This window comes from Molothrus aeneus, chromosome 22, assembly GCF_037042795.1.
Source record: "Molothrus aeneus isolate 106 chromosome 22, BPBGC_Maene_1.0, whole genome shotgun sequence".
Taxonomy (NCBI): Eukaryota; Metazoa; Chordata; class Aves; order Passeriformes; family Icteridae; genus Molothrus; species Molothrus aeneus.
In genome coordinates this window covers 954550-977249 of record NC_089667.1, presented here as the reverse complement: position 1 = coordinate 977249, position 22700 = coordinate 954550, and the positions used below count along the sequence as shown (strand labels likewise).

At 49.5% G+C, this 22700-nt stretch overlaps 2 protein-coding genes across 4 annotated transcripts in view; one reads left to right on the top strand and one right to left on the bottom strand.

Moving 5' to 3' along the window:
• The window catches only part of FLI1 (Fli-1 proto-oncogene, ETS transcription factor), a 90462-nt gene extending 86561 nt beyond the window's left edge, over positions 1 to 3901 (top strand). For all 3 annotated transcript variants that reach the window (XM_066564344.1, XM_066564346.1, XM_066564345.1), the window contains 2 exons: positions 312 to 359; positions 1351 to 3901. In XM_066564344.1, coding sequence (XP_066420441.1) covers positions 312 to 359; positions 1351 to 1880 — 578 coding nt within the window. In that variant the 3' untranslated portion in view covers positions 1881 to 3901. The remainder of the gene's footprint in view (positions 1 to 311; positions 360 to 1350) is intronic.
• An 11362-nt stretch (positions 3902 to 15263) lies between these two features.
• Positions 15264 to 16379, bottom strand: KCNJ1 (potassium inwardly rectifying channel subfamily J member 1). The gene has a single exon (XM_066564496.1). It carries the CDS (start codon positions 16377 to 16379, stop codon positions 15264 to 15266), a length of 1116 nt encoding a protein of 371 aa, XP_066420593.1.
• Between the last annotated feature and the right edge of the window lie 6321 nt (positions 16380 to 22700).

The window sequence follows — 22700 nt, the reverse complement described above, 5'->3', positions numbered from 1 at the left end:
TTTTTCCACGTTTGATGTGCTCTGGTTGCTGCACAGTGCAGGGTATGTCCAAGATGATCCCAGACTGCAAAAGCAGGCAGGTCTGAGAGCAGTGCCAGGAACTGTGGCTGTGCCATTTTGGATGGCAGAAATACCTGGTGGTTGTTTGCTAAGAAAGAAAGAAGGAGCACTTCCAGGCCCTGGGAGAAGGGACAGAAGGAGTAAAGAAAGAAAATGAAAGTTTGGTTTCTAGAACAAACATTATGACCTGGAGTTTCTTTTTGATTCAACATCCTTTAAATTTTCTTGGGTGATTTTTTTTTATTTTTTAGATCCCTACCAAATCCTGGGGCCTACCAGCAGCCGTCTTGCCAATCCAGGTGAGTTCATTTTAAATTTCAGACCCCCCTTACCAAAGAGGAATTTTCCTTTGGAGCTGCTGCTCCAGCCTGCACTGGGGGAGCAGCTGCTGCCCCTGCACCCCTGGGGGGACCTGTGAGAGCCACTGAACTCAGCAGCTGTGACCTCACAAGGGCTTTTGCCAAAATCCTTACAGAAAAGTGAGGAAAATGGTGCAACAACATCTCTGTTGGGACAAAATCCCCATCCTGGATGTTCTGATCCAAACCCAGCAATTCCTGAGAAGAGTTTTATAGGAGGGTTAAGTGCTGGTCTCTCAGATTTGCAGTACAGATTAATTTTTTCACTGCCTGCTGTGGGTTACAGGAAGAAAGGCAGAAAACCTCTCTGAAAGTGACAGTGTAACTGTCCCTAGCACATCATCTACAGTAAATAATCCCTGATTTTAGGGAGTAAGTAATTTGCCTGGAGCAAATCCTGCTCAAACTAACCAAACTTGTACACATGGGATGCCTGTAAGGAAGCATCCTCCTTAGGCTCTTAACTTACCCTTAACTACTTGTACAACTACACTGAGTAAAACCAGGAGTCATCTGGGGAACAAATCATCCCGTGTAACTCAGATCACCCCCTGGAAAGAGAGCTGGAGGTATCCAAAACAATCTCCATGGCAAACAGGGAGCAGTGCAGGGGTGAAGTACGCTGTGCTGGGCAGTCAGTGAAAACTCTGCAGAGCAGTGTCCTCACAGAAAGCACTGTTTATGAATAGCCCGAGGATTTTAAGGCCAAAGGCAACCATTATGAAATGTAGTGTGACCTCAGGCCCAGGCCCAGAACAAAGGGCTGAGTAACTTGTTTGCTGGGAACAGCATATCCCCTGCTAGGGCCGCCTTTCCAAGGCCCGGAGGAGCAGTTCCCAGTCGAGATCGAGATAGCCCTTCTGTTTCCTGCCTTTGTGTGTGCCTGAGCAGGAAGGCCCGAGTCATTTCCTTTGCCCTGCTGTGTCTGCAGGGAGCGGGCAGATCCAGCTGTGGCAGTTCCTGCTGGAGCTGCTGTCGGACAGCTCCAACGCCAGCTGCATCACCTGGGAGGGCACCAACGGCGAGTTCAAGATGACGGACCCCGACGAGGTGGCGCGGCGCTGGGGCGAGAGGAAGAGCAAACCCAACATGAATTACGACAAGCTGAGCCGGGCGCTGCGCTACTACTACGACAAGAACATTATGACCAAGGTGCACGGCAAGCGCTACGCCTACAAATTTGACTTTCACGGCATCGCCCAGGCCCTGCAGCCCCACCCCACCGAGTCCTCCATGTACAAGTACCCCTCGGATCTGTCCTACATGCCGTCCTACCATGCCCACCAGCAGAAGGTGAACTTTGTTCCCCCACACCCCTCCTCCATGCCTGTCACATCATCCAGTTTCTTTGGAGCGGCCTCCCCCTATTGGACCTCCCCTGCAGGAAGCATTTACCCCAACCCCAACGTGCCCCGCCACCCCAATGCCCACGTCACACCGCACTTGGGCAGCTATTACTAAATGCTTTGATCTGCCAGTGGCCTTGAGCAGTCTGTTCGGACTTTTTCTTTACTCCTGGGATTTGTATGGTTTTTGGGGGGACCCTTAATGGATAATTGTGGCCTTTCTGGGGAAGAATTAAAACTGGATATCTGTTATTCCTGGACCAAACCTTTTACTTTTGTAACTTTGCCTCTTGTGTCTTGAACTGAGAGATGGAAGCTCCTGTGGGCCAGTACTCTGCATTTTCTTTGGGGTTTAAGGCTTGTGTCCTCTGTAGGAAGTGACAGTGAAGATGGTTCACCATTCCCTGGAATGATTACTAGCTTTTGGATGAGAGCAATTGTTAAGGATTCAAAGGCTTTTGACAAGGCATAGATCCAGCAGCGGGTCGTAGGAAAGGATGACCACAATGGGGTTTTTCTCACTGGCCATTTGACCATTCAGTGGAGGACATTGGGCTGCAGGGGACCACAACTGGAATCTTAGCTCTAAGGCAGAGGAGGAATTTCATCCAACTGGAAATTAAATATATATATATATATATATATATTCATATATATATATATATGTACATGTATATTTTAAGAAGTAAAGGGCATTGAAGGAACTTTTCTAAAGTACAACTTCATTTGACTGTGTGTGAACTCAGCAAGCAGCAGAAACCTGAACAAAGCATAAGGCAAAGTCAAGCACAGACATTCCTGGGAACAGAAGGGAAGTGAATAAACGACAGCAGGTCCCTGGCTCCGCCCGAGCCGCGGGCTCTGGAAGCACCGATTCGCGAACGCTGTGCGTTTGTCAGACCGTCAAACCATGGGTCAACAAACCAGAAGGCAAATTACTGTATAAATTATGCAGAGTTATTTTTCCCTATATCTCACAGTTTTAAAAGAAAGAGTAAATAAAACGAGTTGACCTCGGTCACAAATGCAGGTTTGTTTTTTACTATCAGCTCAGTTGTTTTTTGTTTATTTTTTTAATGTAATTTGTACATCTTTTCAATCTGTACATTTGGGCTGTAGCTTTGTACTTTTTGCTAAAAAAAAAATAAAAAATAAGACACGAGTAATGTATCTGTTGGAGATAGGCTTAGTCCTGCAATTGGATCCATGACTGACCCCCAAAGTGGCCAGAAACCCTCCAGATTGCCCTGGGTTTGTCTAGAGGAGAGGATTTTCTGTATTAGTCTGTTGTAGCTGTCTGCAAATTAACTCCACTTACTCCCATGTTTGCATTGAGGCTGATTGAAAACAGGCCCAACATCTCAAGGCAACCATTGCAATGTTCTGTGATCGCTTTTCACCCAAATCCTGAACTTTGGGAAGATCTTAACCACTTCATAGATAAAACGACCAAATATTCCTTTTTTTGACGGCTTCTGCTGGGGGGTTCTGTGGAAATCCGACCCCTTCCAGAACTCTGAGCCATCCCCAGCTTTGCAGATGTGAATGTGACACTGCACAAGCAGCGGTTTGGTGCCATAAACAGAGGGTAAACCACAAGCGTTTGGGGTTTGGAACAGATGTCTGGGGGGTGAGATTTCCATGTACAACTCATTAGCTGACTTGTATTAAGTGGCAGCCAATTAACAGGATCACAACTATCTAGTCTAGACCAACCCCTGGGACTCTGTGGGGGCAGGATTTGGTCCATGTGCATCCCATTGCAGGAGGGGAGTCTGAAACCAGAGCATTGGAGTCTGCTCAGAACATTAAATACAAGCACTGATGCCATTATTTAACAAAGTGGGAAGAGAAGATCGAGCTAATTCAGTTAGGTCTTAGTGCTTTTGGGGTGTTTTTAAGCAACATTTCTGCAATAATCGCAAAATTTAAGTATGAAGAAACTACCCATGGAAATGGGGCTTTTGCTACTATATATATGCAATGTACTTTTTGGATATTAAAATATATATAATTTTGCAAGCTATCTTGGTGGGTTGTTTTTTTTTTAAATGTATTAATGTTACAATGAAACAGTTGTATGAAGAAGATGATGTAAAAAAAAGTGACAAAATAAATGATGGTTTTCTTCTCTAAGGCATCAAATTGTACCACTCTCTCCCTCCCCTCTCACACTTGCATGCACTTGAAATTAAATTTAGCTAAAAGGGGAAAGAAAGCAGCTCCACAGTAGTGGCAACCCATCCTGATCCCTGTAGTATTGACTGCTCATTCTAGAAAATTGTTGCCAGAGATGGTCAGACTGGATTTGGTTGTTGAAGGGATTAGAACCCAGGCTCTGGCTTTTGTCCATGGAGAGACAGAGAAAGTGGGAGGGCAGCCAGAGCTCAGAAGCTGAGGTGTCAATGTGGCTCTTGGGGTGCCCCAGGGCCCCCCAGGAATGTCAGTGTGTGCCCAGCCTGCTCCTGTTTCCCACCTATCCCCAAACCCCAGGGAGAGCCAGTGCTCCACAGCATTCCTGAGGTGGAGGCTGCAAAAACAAGCTCTGCCAAGGAATCTTCTGATTGTGGATAAAGGTCAGGCTGAGGCACTTCCTGCACTTTTGCACGGTGGTCCTGGGAGATATCTGGAGCTCCTGCAGACCTGATAAAGCCTTGGGAAGGCAGGGCTGCACAAGCACAGCACTTCCTTCCTGCACACAACCTTTTGTTGCTGAGCACCGGGACAAAGCTTGATTGGCTCGGGAAAAGGGCCACTTCCAGCACCCCAGAGCTTCTCCCTCTCTGGATTCCAACAGAGTTGCTCAATTTAGTCACAAGAGCGAGTGGTTTGTTGCTTATCTCCGTTGTTTTCCACTGCAGCACCAGCGAGATTAATTCTGGCTGTGCAGCATCAGTGGAAATATCAAGTATTTTATTTGAATACCATGTCCTGCCCGCCTGCCAGTAATAGGAAAATCAGAAGATGAGATTGCACAAAAGCATCTAAAGGCAGAATCTGAAGGTTATCAGAGTGCAAAGATGTCCCTTATAGCAAAATTTGGCCAGCATGAACCTTGGGGGAAAAAAAAAGAAATTTGAAAATAACCAACAATTTAAGAAGCATCTGATTCTGGGCTGCCCCATGTGTTAAAGGAGCCCTCCTGAGATGGGAGGTGAGCAGCAGCATCCCAGCTCAGGTCTTCTCTGCCTCCTTTCATTAGGAGGATTAATGAAATGCCCTTCCCTTTGGGCATTGCTGGCATTAATCCTTTCTAAATATTAGTATTCACTAATATTTATCTTTAGATATTATTTTTTTCCTAGTATTTGCTAATATTTAGCTCTAGACAGATATTGCCACCTACTCTGGACATTCCCAAGGAATCCAGAGATCTTAGAGCAAGGAGATCTCCCCCCAGAGTGCCAGACAGCCTCACACTGCTGGGGCACTTCCCAGGCACCTTTTAGAGCATTTTCACAGGATCTCAATAATTTACATTCCTCACCCAGAGAAAGAGTAATAAGACAGAGATTGGTAATTTGTACCCCTCAGAATCAGCCTGGCTTTTCCACGTTGGAAGCTGCAGGGATGGGAAAGGGGGATCTGCCCTCCCAGCCCCAGTTCCTGGGCACAGTGGGACAAGGTGAACAAGGAATTTGACAGCCCTAAAGCTACTCTCTGCTTTTCCCAGGAGGACAAGGCAGATTGAATTCAAGTATTTCAGGCTTAAATCAGAAAGTTTACCAGGCAGATGGTTGGGATCACTTGGCTGTGAGCTGGGAGTCAGAGGGGCAGCAGAAAACCTTCCCTGGATTGATCTTCAGGACTCAGAGCTCCCCAGGAAACCCAGCTCCCATTGCACTCAGGGTGAATTCTGCTGCTGATTTCCAGGGATCTGGTATTTCTACAGGATTTCTGTTCCACCAGCCTCAAACCCTGAATGGGATCTAATCAGACATTTCAAACTGGAATTAACTCTACATTCCTCATCTATAGAGAGTGCAGCCTGTACATGGAGTAGAGTCAGCAATGCCTTTACAGGCTCAGAGCTCTGGCTCTCCTGGCTGGATCTCTGTGTTGCTTTTCTCTGTTTGAGCTGGTCCTGCCCCTGTGTGTGTGAATTCTTCTGCTTAAGTACAGCCAGCAGGTTTAGAACCTGCTTTGAACTGGATTTTGAAGCTTTTAAACCTCACTGGAAGAAGGAGCTCCCAGCTTAAGCACTTATTTGATGCTCTAAACTAGGGGATAAGAAATCCTTCCAGAGCCAGGCACCTGAGATCACTCCTGTCCAGAACCCCTGAGATCACTCCTGTCCAGAATCCCTGAGTGCCAGAACCCATGGCCTGTGCACACTGGTGCCTTCCTGCTTTATATACCTAAAAATTGTATTTTAGCCCCGAGGATGAACTTCCAAACAGCTACAGATTTCTAACAGATTACTGTAGCAAAGGAGAGGGATTTCCCTGTGCCAGGACAAGGGAGAGGGATTTCCCTGTGCCAAGACCTTCCCTTAGTAAAGACAAAGACAGATTTCTCATACTCATGCTCAACAAGTACATTCCAGTCCAAATGAGACATTAATTATGAGGGAAATCTGCCATAACTTCTGTTGATGTAAATATTTAATGTGAGGCCGGAGTTGCCAGCAGTGTTCCATCCATGTCCATGGCAGTGAATGCCTGGGCCTGAAGCTTTGTGCTCAAAGGAGGGATGGACCCAGCTGCTGTTTCCCACCTCTGTGTCACAAGGAAAGAGCCATCAGTCTGTAAATGCTGCATGAAAACAGCCAGCTTCACTTCATTATCCTATTACAATAATAGAGTTTTTACAGGCTGCTTTGCTGTGCTGATCCAGTATTTTTAATAACTTCTGTGAAATTAGTTGGTGAGACTTCAGCCTGCTGCCTACCCAAGTCTGTTCTCCCACATCAAACCAAGCGTGGCTGCATTTGGTGTTAATTAGAGCTGCAGTCCAGGGGCACGTCAGGGGCTGGCGTTTATGAATTCACTTCAAAGACCTTATTTGTATATTTTTGCACAATACCCAGCATAACACACACATGACAATTTTCATCTGTGAAATCAGAACTTGCTGCAAATAAAGCTCAGACCTTTCTGTCAAATCAGAAAAGAATTGAGAGACCTCTGATTAAGGTCGTGTGGAGAATGACAACATGTAATTTAATTTGTGTGTTCTGATTTTTTCCACTACAGAGGTAGAAATCCCTGCACATGGAGCTCAGATTCTTCTATTATATCAGAATAGAATTAGAGATCCTTGGCAAAAATCAGCTCTTCAGGCTCCAGGAGCAGCAAACAGAGCCCGACACCAAACCCACAGAATGTGAAGACCAGGGAAAGAGCAGTTTTGAGGCCATGACAGCAATGAGCCCCTCAGCCCTGCACCCTACACGGGGGGAGAGCTGCCCCAGGGTCTGCCCTGTGGGGCAGGGGATGGGCACGGCTGGGTGTGCAGCCGGGCACCCACCCCAACCCGGACAATGACTGCAGCAGGAAGGGCTTTGGGCAGGGGAGGTGCCAGGTGAGGGGACTGTGCTGCTCCTAACCCGGGCCAGCACAACAGGATTCCGTCCTGGAGCTCTCATGTGAAGCCACAGCGGTGGAGGAGGATGAGGAGCCTGGGGCTCTGGCAGTTCGGGGCAATTTCACCACCAGAGCCGGCTCCTTCCTTTCCAGGAACTGCTGCAAACTCGTTATTTGCTTTGGCTTCTGCCTGAGTTTGTGTCTGCCCGAGCTGTGGAGCCCAGGGCTGGGCGCACCTCCCCGGCTGCTGCTGCTGCTGCGAGCGCCGCGCTCAGCCCGGCACGGTCCCCCCGCGGCTGGCAGGGGCACGGCCAGCCCTGGGACACCAGTGTCCCCAGTGTCCCCGTACTGGGCTGGCAGGGACACGGCCAGCCCTGGGACACCGGTGTCCCCAATGTCCCCATACTGGGCTGGCAGGGGCACGGCCAGCCCTGGGACACCGGTGTCCCCAATGTCCCCATACTGGGCTGGCAGGGGCACGGCCAGCCCTGGGACACCGGTGTCCCCAGTGTCCCCGTACTGGGCTGGCAGGGGCACGGCCAGCCCTGGGACACTGGTGTCCCCAATGTCCCCATACTGGGCTGGCAGGGGCACGGCCAGCCCTGGGACACTGGTGTCCCCAATGTCCCCATACTGGGCTGGCAGGGGCACGGCCAGCCCTGGGACACCGGTGTCCCCAATGTCCCCATACTGGGCTGGCTGGGACACGGCCAGCCCTGGGACACCAGTGTCCCCAGTGTCCCCATACTGGGCTGGCAGGGGCATGGCCAGCCCTGGGACACCAGTGTCCCCAATGTCCCCATACTGGGCTGGCAGGGGCACGGCCAGCCCGGCCAGCCCTGGGACACAGGGTGTGTGTTCCTGGTATTCCCGGTGTTCCCGGTGTTCCCGGTGTCCCCAGCCCGGGCTGGCAGGGACATGGCCAGCCCTGGGGCACAGGGTCCGTTCCCGGTGTCCCCAAATAGTGGCTGAAGGGGGTTGTGCTGGGAGCACTGGCAGAGGGCACCTGTAGAAACCTGAACACCTTCTCTGGGTCTCCATCAGGACCCATGTATAATACATACTTTATCATCTATATCTATCTATCTATCATCTATCTATCTATCATCTATCTATCTATCTATCTATCTATCTATCTATCTATCTATCATCTATCTATCTATCTATCTATCTATCTATCTATCTATCTATCTACTATATATATACACTTACCACACCCCTGGAAGTGTCCAAGGCCAGGCTGGATGGGGCTTGGAGCAATATGGGATAGTGCCCATGGCAGGGGGTGGGGTGGGATGAGCTTTAATGTCCCTTCCAACCTAAAGCCCTCTGTGATTCCATATAGATTTATGTATATTTCATAGAACAGTATATATATACATACACATATGATACAATTGTCTGTGTGTATATATAGACACATTTGATACAATTTTGTGTGAGTGTGTATATACCTATTTGATACAATTGTCTGTGTGTATATGTACACAACAATTGTGTGTGTATATGTACACATATTTCATACAATTGTGTGTGTGTGTGTATACACCTATTTGATACAATTGTCTGTGTGTATATATAGACACATTTGATACAATTGTGTGTGTGTGTACACATATTTGATATAATTGTGTCTGCATTTGTATATACACATATCTGATATAAGAGTCTACTGTGGTGTTACAGTAAAACAAATTAAGAAGGGGATTCAGCTTGGGGCAGATGTTTCTGTGGAGGATTTAAACTTCCCTTAATGCTCCATTTCTGGAGGCCCAAGGCTGACAGGGAGCTGAGCAGCTCCCCAAAATCCTCAGGCACCACGTTCCAAGCTCTGCAGACCCAGTGGCACCAGCACCCCACCCTTGCTGTGGGAATTTGAGGAGCAGCATCCTTGTCCATGAGGGATAGAGGGGAGCAGGGAGCCTGGCAGGAGGGTGGAAGGAGATGAGCTTTAAGGTCCCTTCCAGCCCAAACCCTCCTGGGACTCTGGGCTGGTTCCATAGCAGCTGGGGGAGCTCCAGGCACAGCAGCACGAAGGGATGTGACCTGGGCTTCCAGAACCACCCCAAGGGATGTGATGGCTCTGCGGGCCCTGCCACAGTGACAGTGACTCCTTGGGGGTGGCTCCCTGATGCACCAGGAGCACTTCAGAGCAGGGGGAGCTTCAACTGAGCAGGAGCCTTGGGCACTGCTGTAAACTAACCCAGCGAGGACTCAGGGCTGTCCCGAGGTGCTCTGTGGTGGAATCATGGAATCAGTGAGATTGGAAAAGCCCTCTGAGGTCATGGAATCCAAGCATTAGCCCAGCACCGCTGTGCTGTTGGGTTTTAACAGCTGGGGAAAATGAGGCACAAAGCAGAGAGCCGTGTCTGCTCTAATGTTCCAGAGCACAGTTCCCTATGGGGTGTGGGTCTCTCCAGACCCAACCTCGCCATTCCTGATCCCCCCTCTCTGCGTTGGGTGCAGCAGCAGCCAATGTTTACAGCCCTCAGCCCTCCACTCAGACACCAGCTCCGAATTCACCGCCGACAATTCCCAACACTTCTGTGAAGGGGCTGAATACATCCTGCTAGCACGGCCCGTGCCAAAACCGAGCCACTAATGCACTGAACCTCGTGTAATAAAACACGGAACAGTCCCAGTAAATTCTTGCTGTGTTTTCCAAGGCTGCCGCTGTCGCCCTGCGGAGTTTGGGGCTGCGGAGCGGCCGATCCGCAGGTGAGCGCTGCCATCCTGTGGCGGCGGCACAGAAAACACCGCGGCCATCGCTGCATCCCTGCATGCCCGGTGGTCCCGGCATCCCCCATGGTCCCCAACACCCCGTGCTCCCCATCATCCCTGTGCTCCCCAGAATGCCCGTGTTCCCCAGCATCTCCTGTGCTCCCCAGCACCCCTGTGCTCCCAACATCCCTGTGCTCCCCAATATCCCCTGTGCTCCCCAGGATCCCTGTGCTTCCAAACATCCCTGTGTTCCCCAGGATCCTCGATGGTCCCCAGTGTCCCCATGGGGGACATCTCCTGTGCTCCCATCATCCCTGTGCTCCCCAGCATCCCTCTGCTCCCCAATATCCCCTGTGCTCCCAGCATCCCCATGCTCCCCAGGATCCCTGTGCTCCCAACATCCCTCTGCTCCCCAGGATCCCTGTGCTCCCCAACATCCCTCTGCTCCCCAATATCCCCTGTGCTCCCCAGCATCCCCGTGCTCCCCAGGACCCCTGTGCTCCCCAGGATCCCTCTGCTCCCCAACATCCCTCTGCTCCCCAATATCCCCTGTGCTCCCCAGCATCCCCGTGCTCCCCAGCATCCCCGTGCTCCCTAGGATCCCTGTGCTCCCCAACATCCCCGTGCTCCCCAGCATCCCAACCTGTCTCCATGCTGGGCTGTCACAATGAATGAACCTGGTGATTTTGCACAGCTGGTTGTGATGTGGTTGCCCAGAAGAGCGAGGCCTTAATGCTTTTTTTGCTTAAATTGGGCCAGCAGTGTAAAAAACGGAGACACCAAGTGAGTCTGTCTCATCTCCAGCCTCCCCTCGCTCATCCACCTCCCCTGAGCAGGCAGAATTTATGTGCAGCAGTGAGTCTGTTCAAGTGAAAGTGTCCCCAGGCAGATGCTTCCACCACAGGAATGTCAGCTTGGCCTCAGGAATTATCTTTTGTCTATTTGAGCAGCCATAGAGAGAGCTTCAGCCTTCCTCACTCCTGTTCCAGTGATGCTGTCACAGGGTTAAATGTGATTTAGGGCCGTTGCTGGTGCTGTCAGAGGTTCCCCAGGCTGCAGCAGGAGAATTCACCAGAGGATTTAGGAACTTGCACATTTTCCCTCTCTGCTTCCCTCTCTCTGCTCACATTCCTGGCCTGGTGCTGTTTTCTCTCTGCTCCTGTGGGGAGCAGGAGCTGGGCAAGCACCACAACCATGGATCAAGGCAGGGGTGATTTTAGGGGGAAGAAACGAGATGGAAATCCTGGCTGCTCCCAGCAGAATTCCCAAGGGTTTGCCTGGGAGAGGGAAGGGGAAGGGACACCTCAGCTGCCACCTCTGGTGTCTTTGCTCCCTGCTGACTGCTTTGTGGTGAGCAGCAGGGTTTCCAGGGAATTGTGTCCAGGCAGGAGCTATCCAGGCATTCTCTGGCAGTCTGTGAGCAGTGTCTGCCACAATCCAGCAGTGCAAGTCAGTGGGAGCATCTGAACAGTGTGCCAGGGGTTTTTGTTATTATTTTTGTTGTTATTATTATTTAGGGGTGTCTTTTTACCAGCTCCTCCCAGAGCATGTGTGCAGACAGCAAACCAGCACATGTCAGTTTACCAAAAGCAGTAATTTTAATTCATGGCCCTTTCTCCAGCAGTCAGCAGGATGCCTTATTCATTTGCCAGCAGGAGGGTAAATCTATTTCAAAATGATTGAAATATTATGCACAGCTTGAATGAGTGTTTAAAATAAATACAGTAGAAGAAACATGTTGTTTGTGAAATGAGAAGATAAATTAAGTTTAGTGCAGACACATTATTCCCAAGCCTGGCTGCTTGGCTTTCCCAGTGAAATCCTTTAGGCCTTAATCCAGCAGGAATGGTCTGGTTTGTTCCCCTGAAGGGCAGGCCTTTCTCCTGAGGCCTTTGCAGGGTATGGAGCAGGCTGGCAGCTCCATGGGGTGTCCCAGTTAGTGGGGAGTCCCAAAGGCAGGAGGGCACCCCAAAGGAGCAGGGACCTGAGCAGAGCTGGAGGAGTGAAGCCCTGCCAGGGTGAAGAGCCTGGCCTTTGTCTTCCAGTATCAGCTCTGTTGTTCCCTCCAGCCACTTCTGCTCAGCAAGATTAAATTTATTTTCATCCTCTTAACTGAACTTTCTTTTAATGGCAGCAGGGGTGACAGCCCCCAAAATAGCTTTTCTCTGGAGCGTGTCCCAAGGGGCCTGTCCCCGATAACCTCCTTCCTGGCCGGGCCTTTATCTGCAGGGTGACAAACTGCTCTCCCTGGACAGCCAGAGGAAATTCCACTCATTGTTGTGCTGCTGCTGGGCTCTGCCTCAGCTCTATCTCCTGCTGCTGCTGTGGGGCTGCCAGAGCTTCCTGGGGTGACAACCACGGGAGGCTCGCTCTGGGATTCCCAGTCAGCTCCCAGCATGATCCCGCTCTAAGGGAGCCTGATAGCTCAGCCATGGCCCTGTCAGCTTTGGATCCATCCCCTCGAATCTCCTCTGCTCCTGGATCCCTTCCAGTAACACCTAAACGCACAAAAGAACAGTCACCCTTTCCCTGGGGCAGCTCCCTTTGCTGCAGGCTCCAGGGCCGGTGGGGCTGTCAGCGAGGGAGCAGAGGCAGCCACCCCCACAGGGAGATCAGGTGGGGATCAGATCTCAGCACAGGTAACCACCCCCACAGGGAGATCAGGTGGGGATCAGATCTCAGCACAGGTAACCACCCCCACAGGGAGATCAGGTGTTTTCTCTTTGAGCTCTGGGAGCACTCCATGCTTCTAGAAATGGAGCAACACCTCCTCATGCTCACACTGCAGAGACAGAGCAAAAGGATCCATCGCTGGGTCAGAAGAACATTGAGGTTCAGGATTTTGAGGAGACTTTCCAGGGGCAGTACCTGGAAGTGCATTGTTTAGGGACCCTCCAGGCTTTGGAGGGTGTCCACCACCTCTTGGGCAGGCATGCAGAGCATCTGATTTCTTTTTCCCACTAGCACTAACAACCCAAACCAGTACTTAAACAGGAACCTTCCCTGACTCCTCATTGCACAGCTGGGTTTGACCTTTCAAATGGATTTGTTATTCTTGTCCAATGGGGACACTTTTTCTGCTTCTATTAAAGGCATCTTGATGCATCTCCTCTCCCAGAGGTAAGAGGGGCAGCTTGTGAGCCTTGAGCCCTGACAGTCCCATTTTCTGGAGACATTACACCCAGGGAACTGTACAGGAAGCCCTGGGAGGAAATGCAGCAGCAGCTCTGGAAGGATGGAGCAGCCTTTTGGTTCAGACCACTCTGGGACTCTGGACACATCATTTCACTTCCCTTCTCCCTCTGAGATTTCTGTGCATGGCCACTGATTTCTTGATGTTTGTTTTGGGGGATCAAAACTGCCCTTCCAGGCTGATTATATGAGGGGCACTGAGGTGCTGTGGTGATTGGGACTGTAAAGTATTTTTTACACTGTTGATTTGTAAAGTTGCAATGCAGCACAATTAAAATATCAGGCAATATCTGTGAGTTACCTCAAAGGTCTCACTCCTGTTCTCCATTGTCAGTTCTGGCCCTGGTGCAGCCACTGTTGGTAGCTCTGATGTGTGATGAGAGCAGAACTTTGTGTGCTGACCTTTCCATCCAGAGTGGAGAAGGGTGTGACAGTGGTGCACAGAGGAAAGATTGACACAGATGAGAATTGGCTTTTAAAGTGCTTTAGTGACGTGAGTGTTCATACCATTGCTCTCTGTACAATGTCAGTGTTTATGTCCCATGTTACAGATGGCAATGGAGATACAGAGCAGAGTGATTTGTTCTGACCCAAGAGAGGAGCTCACACCACACTGAGACTGGGACCCAAACACTCCTGGTTCCCAGAGTTTGATTTCCATACTCACACTGTGCTCATTTGCAGCACAGCTTTATCTTGTCATCATCTGACCTGCTGAATTCTCCCCTTCTTTTAAAACCACTTAGTCCAGCAGCTTTTAACAGGATTTCCATTTTACCAGAGCATTGAAAATTGATGAGTTGAGTTACATCACTGGGAAGAGTTCCCAAAAACTCTTTGGTCTGCCACTAGGACTCTCAGTAACAGAAGGAATTAGGGAAAAAAAGCCTGACTGTGAGGAAGTAGAAATTCACTAAAAAGGTGTTGAAGATTCTTGTTGCATTTATGTCAGAAATCACCCCCAGAAAATGTTCAGCACTCCTCAGCTCCCACTGAGCAGGAGTTGTTTCCTGTAGGGATGCACATTTGATTGTGGGGAGATGAACAGTTTGGAACCAAATCTGAAGCCCAGGAGGCTCCTGGGCTCTGTTTTTGTTTGAACAAGACCTTTGTGCTTCAAAGGAGAAGATAATCTCTGTTTGTATTTGGGATTTTTTGGAAGGATACATCCTCTCTTCTCCCAGTGGAGTGCTTTCTGCCAGGTGTGAAGGAATGAATGTGTTCTCCATCTCCCCACTGTTCTGGAGAGTTGTCTTCAAATGGTTCCCTATTCCCCATCAGGCAGCTCCTGGGGCAGTGAAGAGCAGCCGAAGGCTGGGACAGTTGGGAATAAGCTGCAAAATTCCTTTTGTCCCAGAGTGGGTCTCTGCTTCTCCTTGGTTTTTCAGTTATCATTTCCATCTGGCTCTTTTTCCCGGAAAGGAGTCAAAGGCTTTCAGAGGGGAGAAGTCACATTTTGGAGATGGAGATGCAGCAGCTTGGCCCAAGCTCTGTCTTCTCTATTTCCTAGGCTTGTCCCATCCCTTACTGCTCTGTCCTGCAGCTGTACCAGTCCCAAAGAAAGAGGGAAGGAATTGTTCCAGAACATTCAAAGGTGCTCAAGTTCCAGGGCCAGAGACTCTGTTTTCATAGAGGACTTTGGCAACCAGAACATTTTTTGAGATTTTGGCTCCTAAGTCCTTTAGGTTGCCTTCTGTCTCATCTTTTCATGTTCTCCTTCCAGCAGCTGTTTATCTTTAATGTCCTAAAATTTCTTTCCATTATTCAGGCTTTTTAACACCTTTGCATGCCCCTGAAAACTTCAGTGAGTTGGACATTCCAACATAGCAGCTTCATTAAATGTCCCATGGATATAAAAATAGAAATTCTATGAAATATATATAGTGTAGTTAAATAGTGATCACTGGTATGCTGCTCCTCTTTGATTGGAGGCTTTTGAGAAAACAAATGCTGGGTTAGAGCAAACCCAAACCTGTCCTTCTGTTTTGTTTTACTGATTATTTATTAATTCTCTCAAGACTGAATTCTCTCTGAAAACTCTGCCCCACGAATACCTGGCACTACATTTTTGTGTCGCTGGTTTCATTGACTTCAGACAAGACAAAGCCAGGATTGTCATAACCTTTCTTCTCCTTGGCTTTGGCTTCCTTCTCATTGTAGAGACAGAAGGCACAGTGGGGGGTCTCCACGGCCACTGTCTTGCTGAAGTTCTGGAAGTCCACTCTGTATTTCCCTTCTTTGGTCTTGGACACGATGGGAGCGAAGCGGTACCCCCAGAGCACCTCCTCGGGGATGTAGGACGTCCTCACCTGGCAGGTGGCACTGGTGGCCTCCACGGTGCCATCCAAAAACACCACCAGCTCAAAGTCCTGCTGCAGGAGGGTTTCTGCTGCCATGTGGAAGAAAGGGCTGTTCTTGTCTATGATGTGGTAAATGGTGAGGGGCGAGATGAAGAAGAGATTCTCGTTGCCGGCATCCACCACGAATTCGATGTTGACCTGGTCCAGGATGATGGTCTCCCCCTCGGGGGTGATGGTGGTCCTCAGCAGCTTCCCGTAGATGTGGCTCCCGATCAGCAGGCTCTTGCGGAGGTTGGCCACGCGGATCAGGAGGCAGAGCTTCCCCCCACGCTTGCTGATGACAGCGTTCTTGCTGAACGTGATGGTCTTGGCCCGGTTTTTGGACCTGGAGATCTTGGCCAGGATGGCCCCACACATGAAGGAGTTGATGATGACACCCAGGATGGACTGGAAGATGAGCAGGAAGATGGCAGTGGCGCACTGCTCCGTGACACACCTGAAGCCGTACCCAATGGTCACCTGGGTCTCCAGGGAGAAGAGGAAGGCTGAGGTGAGGCCGTTGATGTTCTCCACGCAGGGGGTGTGGTTGATGGAGGGGTTGAACTCGGGCAGGTCTTTGTGGATGTAGGCCACGACGTACCAGAGCAGCCCAAACAGGAACCAGCTGCCCAGGAAGGCCGAGATGAAGATGGTCATCTTGTACCTCCACCTGAGGTCCAGGATGGTTGTCCATATGTCGATCAGGAAGACAAACCTGGACTGCTCCACGTTGCCAAATTCGATGTTGCACCTGCCATCCTTGGAGACGAGCCTGGCGCGGCGCCGGCTGCGCTCCCGGAGGTGGCTGGTGAAGCGCTCCCGGAGGTAGCTGAACATCCCCAACAGCTGCTGACAGGGCTCTGCAGGGTGAGAAACAACCACCAGGAGGGTTTAACCTCTGCCTGCAGGCCAGGGGAAACTCTGACACAGGCCTAAGAGCTTGATTAGATCAAAGTTATATAATTTGCATATTTTCCCGCAGTTGGTGGGGAAGAGTTCCAGTAAGCTGGGGAGGAAACTCAAGAGTTCCTTGCCTAAGGAGCATTCCAGCAAAAACCAATCATTTAGGCTTGCTCAATAAACTCTGAGCGGTCAAGTGTTAATATTGTCCCGTGCTCAGTTGTGTAAGTGGAGCCTGGAGCAGCTATAACTCCATCATGGGCATGTGTGGGGAAAACTGACGGGTTTGGAGGCCTCTCTGCCTTTTAGGAGATGAATCCTGGTCTGTTGATGCAGTTTTCTGTGTATCTTGACATTAGGAGACCCTGGATGAAATGTGAATAGGAAATTTAGGCACAAAGGGGAGCAGATGCAGAAGGCATAATGAAGGCAGACAAACAGTTATTTTTAGCATGGTTAGAGATGGGTTTGGAGGTGTGAAATTCAGACCCTGGAATCACACAAGCATCTCAAATAGGATTATTAAGTGAGAACAAAAGAAAATATGAAACTCCAGCAGGAGAATTTGGGTGTTTGATCATCACAAAGGTAATGCTAAGACTAAGAATGCATTTCTGAACCTCATCCTTTAAAGGAAACTGTATCTCTCTGTCCCTCTTATTTTGTCCTGTATGTCCAACCATGTTAACAAGAGGCCCAGGGAATAAGAGTCATTGATGGAGAAAATGCTACAGATGTGTTCAGACTGGAATTTGGATCACCCTACGTCTGAAAAATTCCAGTCTTGGAGGTCCTCAGACACACAGGTGTGGGGAGAGGCTGATGCACTGCAGAGCCAGACACTGCCTGGGGTGTTCCTGGGCCATCCTGGAGCCTGATTTTGACCCAAAACTTAGGAGTGTTCTCAGAAATAATTGATTTCTGAGTTTATCACCCTTGAAGCATAAAATGTGTTTGGTTGCCAGAGAGGATGTTGGATTAGTGCACAGTGAGCCTGCCCTGGGCCCATGTGTGCCTTTTTATCTTGCTTTTGTTGAACAAAATCCTTCTGAGTGCCTGAATGAGCTGTGTGCTGTGATCATGTGTCCTGGGGCAAAATGCTGCAGCTTCCAAACAAAGAAAGAACTTGAGGGGAAAATATTCCCAGCGCTGACTCACACAGGGTTGTTCTGAGCCTGCTGGGTGTCTGAGGAGGAGAATCCCCAGCCACACAGAGTGAGGGTTTGGGTTCCTGCAGCTGCCAGGGGATGCTTCCTTTGGGAGAACCTGTGAGTGCACCTGGAACGAGGAGATGTTGAGGGTTTTGTGTTTCTGTTCTTACTTTACCTTCCCAGTAGGGAGGGACAGTAAAACAAGCCTTAGGGATGACTTTTTTAGAGCAAGCTAAAGATGCTACACCCTTATCTCAAACCCTGCCTCCTATCACCAGCCCACCCAGGCTTCCTTTTGGTCAGCAGCAAAATGCTTGGGCTCAAACTGGTGGCAAGTGGACTGCCCAAATTTTGCTTGATTTCACGTGCTTAAGTATTTGTGGCAAGAGCTGTTTACCTCTCCTAAGCTCTAATTTCATATATCCCAAATGAGGATAATCCCAAGTGAGCTGTTAGATACTGGAGGGAGTTTCTTGTGAAATTTGTCTCATTTAACTACAGCCATTTAAACTGTGTGCCAGTTGTACAGCTGACACAGGGAGCACCAAGTGCCCCCTCTGAGGGTCCCCTTGCCACCACAACAGCTTTATGAAGTCAAGAATTGCTGGTTGGCAAGGTCCTTTTACCCTGTAATATTAATTTAGAGAAGCTGCCTGATGTCTCAGCTGGCTAAAGCAGAAATCCTCCCACTGGACCCAGTTACAGGCACCAGAAAACACCTTCACAGGGGTCAATCAGGAGCAAAGAGAAAATATTAAATGATCAAGGACGAAGTCTAAGTACAAAATAATTGCATTTTGTACAGACAGAAGTAATTCTATTATTTAATGTCCTTGTTAGTATCAGCAGCCCTAAGAATAAACTCATTTCTATGTCTCTTACAGCTGCCTTCTTTCTGCACTTGGGCTGAATCACCTTCCTCCCCTGCTCAATAAAAGAAAGAAATGAAGGTCACTTTGTACTGTACCTTTTCACCCTTTTGCTGTTGAATTTATTGGTTGCATATGGAGCTGACAGAGGTTAAACTTTAAGCCTGTATTCAAGGAAAGGGGAATGAGGTCACACTTTTCTGAGCAATTCTCAAGTTTTATTTTCCTGATGCATTTTTAATATGTCCATGTTAATGCATAGTTTGAACAGAAATAAAATATTCCTGTGCAACACATTATTCCAACAAATTTTCCAGGGTTTAGACTTACTGTGCAAAAGCACCCAACTTCAGCTAGCCCTTGTGCTCATTTTCTGCAGGAATGTGAACATTGGCTTTACCAGAATGGCAGGGTGACATTTTGGGATGTCTCACCTTGTACATCGTGAGCTGCACTTGCACTCCTCAGGCATAGAGGGGCTCCTGACCTCAGGGAATGGGTGTGAAGGGGAGAAATCTGCAGAAATTCTGGTTTCTCATCTGCCCATGTCCTCACAGCAGGGGTCATGTCAAATTACTGTCACAGTTCTGATCCAGCCTCCACTGAAACCTCCTGGAATTTGGGTGAGGATCTGGACATGCAGCTGAACAGATAACAGCCACAGAAGAGCTGAGAACAAGATGCTCAGCCTGGATCCTTGAAAACAAGTCCCCAACTCCACCATTCTTCTCCTGCCTCTTTAAATTATCCATGGCCCCTTCTGAGGCTCCTTTACAAGCCCTGCTTAAGCTACCCTGGAGCAGATCAAAGAGGCAGAAGAATTACACCTCTCTTCAGGAAGGTTGACAAAGGAATTCTCCTTTCAACAAATCCTTTGCCCCCACACACAGCTGAAATGTGTTGATTTGCTTCAGCAGGAGAAAAATTCCCTCCTGGATAAGCATGCTGTGAGCATATCACTGACTGTCTGGAGAAGATTATATAAAGTTATATAATACAGCAATTAAAAGCCTGTTAATTCAAATCAGCAAAGGTGCCTGACTACCTCCTAGCTAATGTTTACCAGGATATGTTTCCTGTTGGGCCCAAGTAAACAGGGCACTGCTGTCTGTGTGGAGTGTGGAATTCTGTGTTGTGGGACTCAGGGAATGCTGCTGTCCCCAGGCATGGAGTGTTTACAGAGGGTGCACTGCTCAGTTCCTGCACAGGGCACATTCACCAATAAAAACCCCATGAATAAACACAGCCTGTCAAGGTTAGCTGTGGAAACAAGCAGGTTCCACTTCCCTGGCCCAGTCTTGTGTTTCCCAGTGGTCACCAGAGGAAGGAAAAAGTTCCATGTTTCCATTCTCAGCTTTCCCAGGACTCCAGCAGTGCCTCCACCCCAAATATCTGAGAGCTGTTCCCTGTATTTCTGCCTGCTCTCTGCAGCCCTGCAAGGGGGTGACACCAACCCTGGCAGGTCCTGAGCAGCTGGAGCTCCTCTGCTGCCCCAGGAATGTTACTGAGTGCTTCTCTTTGCTCTTGCTTCCTTTCAGCTGGTCTGTTCTGAAAAGTTTGGATGTGGGGGATAATGACATTCAGTTGTTCCTTGGGTAAGTTTTAGTCCAGGGAATTGGCTTTAATCCCAGCCACGTGCAGCCCTTGAGGAGATCAGAGCGGGGAGGAAGGAAAAGGTGTTGAATGTTTGATGGGGGCCTGATAAGAACAAGGTTCCATCTCCTGCTCTGTCCCTCAGTTTGGTGTCTGTGGCTCCAGACTCCTTCCCTTGCTGGCAGGAGAGGGTGAGGGAGCCAGGCTGGCACCAGGGATCATTAGGGGGAGACAGAGCAGCTCCTAAGCCCACAGCCTGCCTGGAAACACATCTGTGTTAGGGATTCAGGGGAAGTTCTAAGCAGCTTAGCTAGAAGAAAGGGGATACAGAGTTAAAGGATTATTTTTTTTTTCAGTCCTGTTCAGTTCTTTGCAAAACTCAGATCTTCTTTCAGTCCTTTCTGTGTTTTTCTTTTTGTTGAACTTTCTCTAAACAAAGTACGTGAAATATCCAATTCCTAATACCTTATCAAATCCGTTTTTATTAGAATAGCAAACTCTAACACTTACTCTCATGGTGTATTATCTGCTGGCTGCTCCACTGCTGAGCCCTTTGGGGAGGAGAACTCCTCTGCCCTTTGCCAGCTGCCCTGGGCAGGGCAGGAATGGGGCAGGATGGGATGGGATGGGATGGGATGGGATGGGATGGGATGGGATGGGATGGGATGGGATGGGATGGGATGGGATGGGATGGGATGGGATGGAGAGAAGGAATGGGCCTGTTGGGATGGGATGGAGCAGGAATGGGGCTGTTGAGATGGGATGGGATGGGATGGGATGGGATGGGATGGGATGGGATGGGATGGGATGGGATGGGATGGGATGGGATGGGATAGGATGGGATGGAGCAGGAATGGGGCTATTGGGATGGGATACACCAGGAATGGGCCTGTTGGGATGGGATAGCAGTTTCACCATTCTGTCTTGTTGCTTATATCAAAATCAGAATCAAGGACTGCCACAGAAAGCTGAATCAATTGGGAGTGGAAGAAAATCTAAGGTCCCTGCAGCAGCCAGTTGGCCTTGGGGTCTGTCTGTAGAGAACCTGATTGGAACCATCCTCTGAGCATCCTGAGGGACACATCTGCCAAGGGACCAGACCTGCTGGCACTGGCAGGGTTCCTTCTTGGCCCTGGCAATGCCACCATGGAATATTTATCCTTGGCAGCAGTTGGAGCTCTGAGCACTGTGGCTGTGCCTCAGAGTGTCGCCTGACATGCCAGCTCCATGTGGGAAATGTGATCCTTCCATCCGGCTCAGAGCTAAGCTGGAGTCTTGTCACAGCTCCAGCCCAAGTGACTGCATTTGCCTAAAGCCCAAGTGGAATTTCAAGTGGATACCCCAAAGGATCTTATCCCCTGCCTTGCCCTCTCTCCTGCTGAACAGAATTACTGTGAGCTCTCTGGGCTGCCCTTTTCCATCAGGACAGGCAGAGGGACCTGGGGGCATAGTCCACAATATCCCCTGGGAAAATGGAATAACCTTGGAAGAGGCGTCTCCCAGCCCAGATTTCTGTGGGAGCACACAGCTCTGTGAGAGCAGGGAGAAGGGAGAGGTCTCCTCCTCCTGCCTCAGAGCTGCAGGAAGCAGGACTGGCCCAGCCAGGCCAGCAGGGCCATCACCAGGACATGTACTGTCCCAGCCCTTCCTCTCCTCATGTCCTGACTTTGTGGAGCAGAACCCTGCCAGCTCTGACATCTGTGGGACGCAGGGACTCCACAGGAGCAGTTGGTTCCTCAAGGGACTCAGCCACCTCAGAAATGCTGCCCTGCCCTGCCCTGCCAGGGGGGTTCTGCCCCTCTGCCTTACATGAGACCTTCTCACTGTGCCTGGTACCTGTTCTGTAGGGTTTGGGGCTGATGTGCTGCTGCTGAGCAGCCCCAGTGTGACTTGGGTGCCCCTTGGAGCCACTTCCATCATATTTCTGTGATAACAAACAGTCACTAATTCCACCCATGCTGTGCCCTGTACACATGGTTTGAAAGGAGGGGCTGCAGTTCCCCCCCAGATCTGAAGGGAAGAAATAATTCCCTCATGGGAACACAGGCCAGTGAATAAATGAAAGAACAGGCACTGCAGCTCTGGGGACTCAAGCAAATCTTCTTTTCTGAAAGCTTAGGAGTGTTTGGGGTCCTCAAAGGTTAAAATATTTACCTCAGATGTATAAATAAAGGATTTACAGCAATAAAGACATTACTGTCACTGTTAGCAATTAACAATTCTGTAATTAGTGCTGCACAGAAATTAATCCAGGGCTGCATTTGCTGGGGGAGAGCTAAAGGCTCCAGCAGACTGGGAGCAAAGGACACATCCCATACACAAACCTGGGAAGGGTTTGGGAGAGGAGCAGAAGCAGGATTTCCTCCTGTCCTGGCCCTTGGAAACATCTCTGGCTGCACAAAACCATCTGCCAGCTTTCAGCAACAATCCCTTCACAGGCACCAGGGAAAACATCAGAATTGGATATTTCTGCAGTGCCAGGTTAGTTCCATGGCTGGCCTGAACCTCCTGCTGCACCTTCTGCTGGGACAGGGAATTCCCAGGCACCAGCTCAGGTGCAGCCACACTGGGATGTTGCCTCTGCACACAGAGAACTGGGAGCTGAGCTGCCTTTCCAGCAGGATTTCTCAGAATTCATTTCTATT